The sequence below is a fragment of the Synchiropus splendidus genome, chromosome 5, assembly GCF_027744825.2.
Source record: "Synchiropus splendidus isolate RoL2022-P1 chromosome 5, RoL_Sspl_1.0, whole genome shotgun sequence".
NCBI lineage: Eukaryota > Metazoa > Chordata > Actinopteri > Syngnathiformes > Callionymidae > Synchiropus > Synchiropus splendidus.
The window spans coordinates 12,191,826-12,203,509 of record NC_071338.1 but is presented as its reverse complement, the minus strand read 5'-3'; the positions used below and the strand labels follow the sequence as shown (position 1 = coordinate 12,203,509).

Sequence of the window (11,684 nt, the reverse complement as noted above, 5' to 3'; positions counted from 1 at the left end):
CAACTGACAACGTTTATGATTTACATACACCAAAATGGTGACACATTAACAACATTCAGTCTGAGTCTACAACATTTGGGAGGAGCTCCACAGGATCTTTGAGGTGTATGACAAAAGGACCTTGAGCACATTCAAGCGATAGTCCAGCTTCTTGATCCAACGGTTCTGCAGTGTCCACCATTGCAGGGTGTGGGCAATGCAACAAGGATACTGCAGATTGCAAATCATCCCCTTGAACCTTGAAGGTCTGAGGAACATCACACATTGGTACGGATTCAGGCATCGCTCGGCGTGTTATTGTGGAGGATCTGTTCGGCTCCTGCACTGACGCGGCTGAAAAGGGGTCAACGCGAGAGTCGTACACGGCTAGTCACTGCCCACAACACACAGTCGAAGTCGCTATCCTCCAGCTGCACAGCTTCTTCTTCAGTTCCGCCCTCACCTATTAGCAGAGCACATGCTTTGGTTAGTATAATAGAGAGCACTTACATGATTCATCACATTTATAGTGTGAGGTGTGAGCAGCGCTACAATGCTTGTTTACAATGTAATAAATCTGCATTGTTCAAAGAGAACGAAAATGACCAACAAGCAGTCCACCTTAACCTGACACATTTCAGGTTCTTTATACGTGGCACATTGTTATACAAACCTCATTATTAGCGTAGCAGTAGAGAACTCCCACCAGAAAACCCTGCAGTGGCACAAGAGAACGGCTTATTGATGTTTTGAACTCCTCAAAAAAATAATGGCACCCACCTGCACTGAGTTCAGAAAAAGAGTGATGAAAACTTTGCTGTAACGTATAATTCCTGTGGTGTGCTCATCTGTGGCAAAGAGGAAGATGATTTCATGAACTCCAAATAGGGGGATGAGTGTCAATGTTGCCTTCGCCAGCCTTGAAAATAAAAGAAACAAACAAATAATACAGTTTTTTTTTTTAAATCAATGTCATGCTTCTTTGTTTTGTTTGTGTCGTAAAACAACAGACAATAATACCTGCAGAAAATGTGCAGGTCATTGCTTAACTTGCACAAACACATTTGGTCGCCTTCAAAGTTCAGGATTTGACTTGCAACTTCATTTGCTGCATTTTTACTCAGATTGGGTTTTGTGTGCCTTTTCACTCATGTTCTTCAAATAGGGGGTGAGGAGTCCACTGCTCTGAGGCATGCAAAAACAATGTCATGTGGCATCTGCGGACAGTGAGAGTCGTCCTACTGGAATGCGTCAACAATGTCATTTGGAATACTGATACTAATAAATTGGCAGCAGTTTCTGTTTGCTGTCGGTGACGTAAATACATTTCTGATGCGATTGACAGAAAATGTTTTTCTCCAGCCAATCATCCAATAATGAAAACAGATCAGATTCAGCTTTCATTCATTTTCTAGATGTTATTCTTGATACACACACAGCTCAGCTACCTGGGGTTAGAGACAGGAGATACGCTGGACTGGGGCCAGTCCATCGCAGGCCACATAAATAGAAGACACACAACACTCACACAAACCCCCAAAAGAAAGCTTTGCTTTGAACCCTCAACCAACATTGAGTTCATAATGCTGCAGTTTAAGTGAACCTGGAATTAGCTTTTCAGACATTTTTTTCACCGCATCCACTCTTCCTTAATCATAAAGTAATGGAAAACATTAGCAGGTTCACAGCACAGCACTTTGGAGGACAGCTGAGGAAAGCGTGAGCGAAGTTTTACCATTTTCAAGTTGCATTTACAGGACTATTCCAAGCCACTGTAATTGACAGGTCACTTAAGTGTCTTCTGCGCAGACCAGCCTCCAGCAAAAGCACTGTGCTCTTCAGCGCTTCACAGTATTTCTCATTCAGCAGATCCGCCGAAAAACTATCATGCATGTGTTTATTTTTTAATTCAGTGATTCAAATCTAGTCATCCACCCGCAGCCAAAGGATTCATTTCGATGCTGAGGATCTCAAGACATCCAGCTGTCTGTATGTCAATGAGGAGCTCATTAAACCATTTGAGACTGCAGATAATTGTGAGTTAGTCATGTGACATTCTTCTTTCTGTGACGGAACAACGCGACACTAGGCTGAGCCACCTGAAATGTGACATATGATGCAGCACAACACGATGGCTTAGTTGACAGGCCGCTCTTCTGGTACAGACACTCATGAAATGACAGTTTATGTAAAAAAAAAAAGGACTTTAATGACTTTTCAAATTTGAAATCCTGACACCAATATAATGTCCGAAGACGAAACAAAAACTCTGCCTTTTACCATACTGGATTTCCGATTTCAGCGTTTTATTTTTATACTGAAAAGGCTTTCGACTTTAATCTGACATTATGGCAGGTGGCACACTTGAAGTGCTCTTATACATACATTATATACATTATAGCTAGCCTTGCCAGAATCAGTCAACATAATGGAAACCTTTATTTTTTTTTTTTATTGAGCTAAAATGTGTCTGAAACTTACCGAATTTTGTAATCAGGGTATCCGCTTTGATTGCTGGCTCGAAGCTTGGAAAAAATCATTTTGAGAATCTTCATGAAGATGAAGAAGTTAATCTGCAAAAGACGAACAACAAAATGTGATTAAATAGGCATTCATTCCAGAATGAAAATATCAATTGTGTCACATCCTTACAACTGAAGCCAAGAAGATCGGGAAACGAATAATCCACCAGTAGCTCATGTTTCCATTGAAAGCCCAACACCTGGAGAAATAAACAAATGCTATTCTAAACCAGAATTTTAATAGAAGAGTGTCTCAAGGGTGTTTACAACTAACTCACTCTTTGTTTTCCTTCAATATCTTCATCACAACCCAGGGAATTAAAAATAGAATTGGTGTTCCTAGAGTAAAGAGAATATGTTTATTCATGTATCAAAAGTCAGTGAAAGACAGTATGGAAACAAAGCATCGTCAAACAGAACGGTTCTCACCAAGAGACATGGGAGTCAAATAACAGACATTAAATATGTAAATATTCCACCAATAATATGTAAACATGTCAACTTCAACTTAATCCGACAACTGCCCGTCGCGGATGCAGCATGTGTTTACTGAAGGAGGAAGGGAACATCTCAATACAAAAAGCAGAAGAATAGACAGTCATTGATAGAGAGAAAGAAGTGAGTGTCAATATTACACTGTGAACATCGTTGTTAACAGTTTCTGACACTGACTCTGTGCCTTTTTCCAACAGTTCACTTAAGACAGGTTTGCCCACACCTTTTCAGCTTGCGAGCTACTTCTAAATGAGTAAGTCAAAAATACAATAGATAGTCTAACTATATTGAGTATTCTGTATTGCTGTTTGTTATTCTTTCTCTCTCTGCAGCAGGTTCAGAAAAAGGAGCTACAATTTGGTGGAAGAGATGTAATATCAAAATATTAAATAAAATGTAATTAAACCTCTGCTTTTGTGTGCTCACCCCAGCCCAGACAGATGTAAGGAAAATACTTGCTGCTGTCAATCAACACAGAGGAAATCAACACCGAGTACAGATAGATGGCTTCTCCAAAGAACCAGTAGTGATTGGCCAGCACGCAGTACTGCATCACCACTTGTGCTATCCTGCAGCCAATGGCAGCCTCGGAACAAAGAGCAAGCATTTTTAGGCACGCACGATTTGATCACAGTCAAGTGAACATTTGAGGGAAGGCTCACCTGGTGACTGAGCAGGTCGCTCACGTCGGTTTGTTTGTGGATTTCACGACCCCAATGACGCTCCAGCAACGAGTCCTTGACCATCACCGACACAGCTCTCAAGATGAACGACAAGAAAAGGTTGGCATGGATGTAGTTTCTTGTGCAACGCAATTTCCTACGGTTCAGAGAAAAGCAGAAGGCATCAAGACAGCAATTGAACTTTGTGGGGGGAGGATCAAATAAGATGAAATAACCACCTGAAGCTCAGTAGAACAATCAGAGCACTGGTGAGGGTGATCAGAGATAAGGAGTAGCCCACAGTGTACAGCACTTTGAAGTTCACCAACACCTCCTTAAACCAAAGCTGGAAATAAAGAAAGTCATGATAGCTCTACGGGCCACATTTAGTGAGATCAGCGTACGGCAGAAGGACAGTTTGCCCTACATTTCTAAAGCTATTTAAATCAAGATTGCATGTTTCCTGGTTTGAGTCAAGAGACTCTGTGAGCAGCCGTGCTGTCAAAGCCAAAGGTGCTTATGAACGGCAAATATACAGTATGTCGCTCCTCCTCGCACCCTTCTCCATCTTTCTAGACTACTCTAGAGCAGCAGAGTAGTGTGAGTGGCTCTGTTTACAGTCAGCAGAGTGAGGTCAAACCCATGATTTTTCCGGGAACACATGCAAGCCGTGTGGCGCTTTATTTACTCAGAAGTGGCTGGACATGGTTCTTTCACAATGACACCATTATTTAAGCCTCTTAAACCACGGATCACCATTTGTGGTAAAAACCAACTTCACAGTTGGAGTTGAAAGAATGTTTTGATTTTCAATTTATGCAGCAAAAAGTTAATGACTGTTTAAGCTAATGTGTCCAGAGTCAATTCAGGTTGATAATTCTGCTGTTAAATATTAAAATGTATTTCATTGTGATTAATTCATTATAAACCCTCTAATTAACTCCAATGTTTTTCCCCAGACTGTGATATGGTATAATTCCTGTGGTTTGCTTGCGTGTTTTTCTTTTACTTTGTCCTTTGATTCCTCAAAAACAGGTCCAGTCATGGAACACACACCTGGAACCACTTAGCAATCAGTACTTCCACCTGCTGCTTAGAAGCCATTCACTTCCAGACAGACCTCGCTGCTATGCAACAATGAAAAACAGCACAATGAGTCCTTCTCATTCAACAGCAGTCGCCGTCATGGACATCTGTGGGAGCACATTCCTTCAGAAATGGGCAAATAAAGATGTTAGCGCTACATGCAAAGTTTTGATCAATCAAATTGTCGTGTCATGTTTGGCATTTATTTTGGTTTTATTTTGTCGTCTTCCTGTGATTCCCCCAACTCTATCTCTGTGAGCTGCACAGGTAATGGCGCACACATGCCTCAGAACAGCATCGTGTGTGTGTTTCTTTTGCGATTGTTATTCCAGTATCTTGTTTCTTGGTCCATGAGCATTTGGAAGATTATTATTATAGTAGCTGCCCCCTTGATCCACAAAGAACCGTGAGTTTAGATTGTTTCAGCAGTTACACCTGTTGACAGATGTATTTCCTTATAAACACAGTTGGGTGCGTTTTTGCCGAGTCGACATAGTCACGTGATTGTCTTAAATCGATACACGCACTGGCGCAGGGATTGCTCTGTGAGCTCGGTGCATCGGTACTCGTCCTCACTGCCACATGCTGTCGAGTCCTTCTTGTGCTCTTTTTATTCTACCTGCATATGTGTGTAAGTAGGGACGCTTCGATCAGAATTTTTGATCACTGGTCAATGAATTCATAATCAAAATGATGAGACCTGTGTACATGATGTGAAAAAAATTAACTTTAAATCATTTTAATTAAGACATTTTTATATACCTCTTCAGTGTGGCAAAATTAGAAAAACCTTGCAGAATGCAGCAATTATTCTGTCAAAAAGGCAATTGAAAAACATTTAATTTGATGTGAGACGTTGCAGGTGAATCTCTGGAGACTGTGCTATGTTCGTGAAATATTTGCATACTGTAGCGGGACTCCGAGACGAAGAGCATTTTATGAAAGTTTCCACTTCGGATGTTTTCAAAAAACGAACGCTGCACCTGACTCCAAAGTGGCGACGGATCCGGTCATTTCCGTTTCAGCGTAAACGACACCTGATTGAGGCTGGTCATCTAGCTCAGTGAAATTAATCATTATTTTTATTAATTTCACTGAATGTCACGCTCTGACCTGCAGGTGTTACTCAGCGTCAGCTGCATTAACCAGTGGTCTCATTTTCATGAGCCCGAAAACTCTCCGTGTTCTGTCAAGTGTTGGAGCTTTAAATGGCACGTTAAATTTGAAGGCGTTTCCCTGCACAGCATTTTCCTCCGCATGTACTGCAGGACGCAAAATTTACATGACAGATTGAAAGAACCTCAGACATGCTTCATGTTCTTCTCCCGGTTCAGTGACACCCTCGGTTCTCCTCGTCTGTGTTTTTGTGTTTATTCAACAGCTTCACTTAAATCCCGAGTCTGTCTGTGCTACACAAACCACACACGTGGTTTCCACTTTGTACGTTTCCTTACAGGTGGGTGGTGATTATACTTTGTTTTTCCCTCCACACACTAAATTGAGTGTACAAATGTTGATCATCTGATTCTTGCATCATATTTTTGTTACTATAACATGTCTTTACTGTAATTATTCAAACCATTTTGGGCTACGTTATTAAATCGCTCTGGAAATACACGCTTCACTATGTGAAAAATGCTCTGCCGCATGTGACTGCCTGATAACCCGAAATTCAACGTCGCATAACACCACAATATATGATATATAATTTTGAATCTCTTCAGACATTAAATTATAGTGCAACTGGTTCTCATATTTATTGGGTGAGTCCTTGAGTCATTAACTGTGTGGGCAGCAAAAACATGTTTTTACAGGCTATTGTAAAGGGGTGTGAAGAGGAGTAGAAGGGGGCTCAGCAGTGATGAACAGTGTGAAACACAGGAAGAAAAGGCCAGCTTAGTTTTCCAAAGAGGCTGCTTGTAGGGACACAGGAAATGGTTTTGACTAGTAACCCTATGTAACCGCCAGAGAACAATCGGCATTCCTACCTCATTGGATGTAACCTCTTTTTCCTCCTCACACTGGGTCATATCCCGCCACACATGTCCATTACCATCCAGCTCCCAAAGACCATTGGCACCACACCGCCGCCGCACAACACCTTGGGAAACTGATATAATTGTGCGTCAACATACCACTTTAGCGGCAGGGAACTCAAATTACAGTGGGACCTGGCAAGCTTGTTATATATCCGTCTAAAAATGTTCTCATGAGGAAATGCATCATTTCTAAATGTCACTCAACCTGGTGATGAAAGAATGTTAATAACAGAGTGCTCCACGAATGACACGTTCGATCATTACCTTTGTCGAACCACGGCAGATATACTGGGCACGAAATATTGACCAGCGTGCCGGCTGGAGAATCTGGCCAGCAGGCGTATCTGTCAAATGTCCTGTTACAGAACAACCCTGCCAGAAAAACAGAGAGGTGAATAGAATTGAAAATGCTGCTAGTGACTGTTGGAAAATGGGAGAATACCTTCACTTAGAGGCTCATTTTGCATCATTCGCATGCAAGCTTCTTTGTATGACAACCACTTCTGGTACGTCTCCTCTAGTACATTGCCACTGCCCATCTCAAACTGCAATTAAAAACACAATTGTCAAAGATTGTTGAAAGAAATGATGATGAATTTAATGAATACTGAACTAAATAATAGAAAAAAATAGGGATTTGATTTGATTTCAAGAAATTCATTTTGCTTAATAGCTACTTGACTGATCCCAATAACTGTTTTTTTCCATTTATTTTATATTTAAAAAGCATACAAGTCAGGATTCATGTTGTCAAGCTGTTCATCTGCTGATTCATTTTTATACAAACATGAACATCAGTAACATATTACATACACTATGGACTTAAATGAAGTCCGGTGGAACACATTCCATCCACTTTGACCATAGTTAGTAAATGAGTGTTATTGCACTCCAACAGAAAATGAGATTTTTTTCCCCATCACATAGATCTTGTGTTTGCAGGTCTCTCTGCTTTAAGCCACCTCATTGTAATGACTTTTTTACATGCAGCCAGGAAGAGGTACAGCAGTCTTTTGTCGTTCTTATTGAGGCTGTACAGGGGCACGTACATGCACAAGGCTTCAAATGAAAATGGAAATACTGCTGACAAAGTATTCTGTAAGTGTAAATGAATCTCTGACCAGCAATTAATAACATTACAATTCCATATAACATGAAAATAATTGGCACCTTTGTTTCTACACCTCAAACATGTGTCCTCTATATTGAGTTTGATTGATTTGATCCTGTTGACCCAATAACAGATTAATAGGATATTAACTTTTACAGTAAACCGATTCCAGATGCATCGCATTATACAATGTGATGTCAGAACCAAAACACCCATAATGAAGCACATGATGTACAGAAGAAAAAAAAACACATCAGGACAGAGGCTTAAAATCTGGCATTCTGCACACTTTATGCAACTAAGAGTTTGCCCATCCCTGGACCACATCCGCCTGATATACATGCTCAGGTGTAAAGTTCACAAGATTACTGGACATTTATCAGAACAGAAGTGATGAATGCGACTTGAACACTATAGACGTGTGTGTAGTGCACGGGGCTCCAAACTGTTTCAGAAGGGGCTGCGGTGGGTGCAGCTTTTTGTTCCAACCCATTAAGCACACACAAATGATTCATGAAACTGTATGTGCCAGTTGGGTTAAAACAATAACCTGCACCCGCTGTGGCCCTTGAGGACCGGTTTGGACACCCTTGGTCTACTGGTTTTACTTAAGCAGACCAGCAACAATCTAAAAAAATACTAAAACACAATAATAAACACTAAAACACTGTATTTAACTTTTTTTGACAGCTCGACTACTTAGTCTTGTTCCTATTGGTCGATCTGTCTTCATCCTGGGCCACTCTGAATGTAGTATTTTAAACAATGTTTTCTGCTAGTTACAGTTACAGACGATATAACATCTAATCGGGTGATGAGCATCCTCTCCGGACGGGGACTTCTGCGTAGCATCTGCGCTTCAACAGGGTTAACTCAGTGTTTTGCTCCAGCAAACCTGCTTCATGCCGTATGTTGACCCGGTAGTTGACACAGAGGTTTGTGATCAGGCTTCATGAAACCAAAAAACCCAGAGTTTCTCACTTAAAAAAAATAAAATAAATAAATCTCAGGCTTTTCACCTTTCTAAAATGCCCCCTGGTGTTGAATGTTAACATTAAACAATATTAACAGTAAACAATAGATCACTTTTTCTTTTTTATTCTGCAATTCTTTTAAACCTTGTGCATTATTTCCATTAGCAAAAAATAAATAAATAAATAAAATAAAATAAAAGCTAAAAATATTTCTGCAAAATGATTGCATATTTTGTACTGCATTTTCTTCAGAAACATTTATTAGCCTTCGCTTTTCCTTCTACAGTGTCTGTTTGTAGTGTCTGCTGCCATAGACACAAAACATTGTGGGGCAGAGATGTACAACCACTCATGGTGTGAACTTCTGTATGCAGGGAACCATGTCATGGTGACAGGGAGAACATGCCACACAGACCCCACAAACTCAGGCCTCAGGTTCACTCCAAATCCAGAGTTTGCAAAAGTAGGAAATTGCAACTCTTTTGCTGCAAAGTTGATTTTCATTCTGCCCCTTCACAATCGTCTGAAACCTGGCTTCAATGACAATTACAGGCTTGGTCCTGATGGAGCCAGCAGGAATATCTGGAAACGCCCACCACAGTAGTAATACTCTAACAAGCAATGCGATCAGTGCAGTAATATCAGTTCTTTTTTTTTTTTTTTTTAGTTTAGCACTTTATTTGAAGGAGAAAGAACCAATGCAGATATCTAGTAAGCGACTCGTTTCTCAATAAATAAATGTATAAAACGAATTAATGAAAGAACGAAAACTGGAATTATTTTATAGAATAGGAAATGTATCGCTGCTCCTTCAGTTTGACTCTCTCACATTCAGATAAGTCCCCAGTCTTTTGGATCCCGTCAACATGACAATTTTCCACAATATTTCACGTGTCATCGAAAATATTCGACATAAATGTTAAAGGAAGGAACAGAAACACGCTCCCTGCTATGACAGCTCCGATGGGGACTTTCAATCGCTGAAGTAATAGAGAAGCAGACTTACATGTAAAGCGGTATGTGTCGCGGAGAACCTTGGTAAAGTTGGTGAAAATGGAGGGTACTTGAGCTGCGGAAAGAAATGCGTAACAACGCTATTTCAAACGAGTGTCCGCCGATACGAGAAGGGACTGCTGGAACCTGCCGCGAGCGCGTCAGCGCAGGGACCGCCTGCAAGTACACGTTCAGTCATGCGGACTGTCGGAAGTGTATACATCATGCTCTCCCATGAATCTCCTCCCTTTGGTTTTATTTATTTATTTTGACATTTTGGAAAAGAATATTGAACGCGTCACCCTAAAATTTGACTGAAACAATAAGAATATAAACATGGCTCGAAACTAGTCAGTTAAATCATAGGGCTCAATTCCAAATGTAATGCGAACTGTTAAGTGGATCTGGTTAAGTTTTCAAAACATTTTTATACACAACATTCAACTCTATGTGACAAGGACTACACTCTATTTTTTTGGAGAAAAAATGCGTCATTTGCTCTTCAGTAGTGAAAATACAGTCACTAAATTATTTGGATCCCTAAAATAACGTCATAATATTTCATGATTTATATAGTTATATTTTGTGATAACTCCGTAATTACAAGGCTGATGGTCACCAAATTCATGTCACCTTTAAAGGGCCCCCCATGGAGTTACTGCAGCAATTCGTATATCATATTTCTGTTCTCAATATTTTTCCTAAATATTTTCATACATATTTTGTAATAGCTCTGTAATTACAGGACTGACAGTCACCATATTCATGTCACTTATGAAGGAACTCTCCATGGTGTTACTACAGCAAATACATTCTCAAATATTTTTCGTAAATATTTTGATCATATTTCCATACATATTTTGTAATAGCTCTGTAATTACAGGACTGACAGTCACCATATTCATATCACTTATGAAGGAACTCCCGATGGTGTTACTACAGCAAATACATTCTCAAATATTTTTCATAAATATTTTGATCATATTTCCATACATATTTTGTAACAGCTCTGTAATTACAGGACTGACAGTCACCATATTCATGTCACTTATGAAGGAACTCTCCATGGTGTTACTACAGCAAATACTTTCTCAAATATTCTTCATAAATATTTTGATCATATTTCCATACATATTTTGTAATAGCTCTGTAATTACAGGACTGACAGACACCACATTCACGTCACTTATAAAGGACCTCCCCATGGTGTTGCTACAGCACGTAGTCTCTCGAATTTCTGTTGTCATTATTTGGTGATCTTGTGATCATACGTCTGAACTTAAAACTTTGCTAGTCAGAAATTAAATAGTTGCCAGTGGATTCAATCAGACAAATAAATATTTATTTTCTTCATGCAGAATTGCTAGTACTGAAAAAAGTAGTATACAAAGAAAAATGGACTGTATGTGTGTGCAACACAGCACACAGAGCCAGTGGGTGTTTTTTGCAGGAATCTGGCCGTTTGGCATCCCCAGTCACTGGATGTGGCACCACCTCCCACAATGTCCACAGTGGATCTTCAGGGAATGAAAAATAAATAAATAAAAACAGAGATATGGTATTAATTATAATTTCAAACTGTTAGTTAAAGAACTCTCCCAAACAACTTCTATAGAAGCTGCAGGCAGGTCCCGAAAGCCACAGAATGAACATTGCATTTCTTTTGATGCTTTGAATGAAGACCACACACAATGAATGCAACACACACGCACAGTTTTCTAAGAAAATATCAATAATGTACCTGATCCTTTCAAGATAGCTTGTGCCATTTCTTTTCTCATGTCTTTGAGACATTTCTTCGACTTGTCGAGGATTATCTAGCT

The 11,684-nt window shown here is 39.9% G+C and overlaps 1 protein-coding gene across 1 annotated transcript; it reads right to left on the bottom strand.

The window, feature by feature from the left end:
- Positions 1-64: 64 nt before the first annotated feature.
- Positions 65-10,013, bottom strand: LOC128759185 (glucagon receptor-like). The gene is made up of 13 exons (XM_053865957.1): positions 9,875-10,013; positions 7,226-7,328; positions 7,048-7,155; positions 6,733-6,854; positions 3,898-4,004; positions 3,659-3,815; positions 3,423-3,582; positions 2,780-2,840; positions 2,632-2,701; positions 2,461-2,552; positions 760-898; positions 653-694; positions 65-442 (listed from the first exon to the last, which is right to left on the bottom strand). The coding sequence occupies exons 2-13, from the start codon at positions 7,320-7,322 to the stop codon at positions 371-373; spliced, it is 1,227 nt and encodes a 408-aa protein (XP_053721932.1). The 5' UTR covers positions 7,323-7,328; positions 9,875-10,013; the 3' UTR covers positions 65-370.
- Between the last annotated feature and the right edge of the window lie 1,671 nt (positions 10,014-11,684).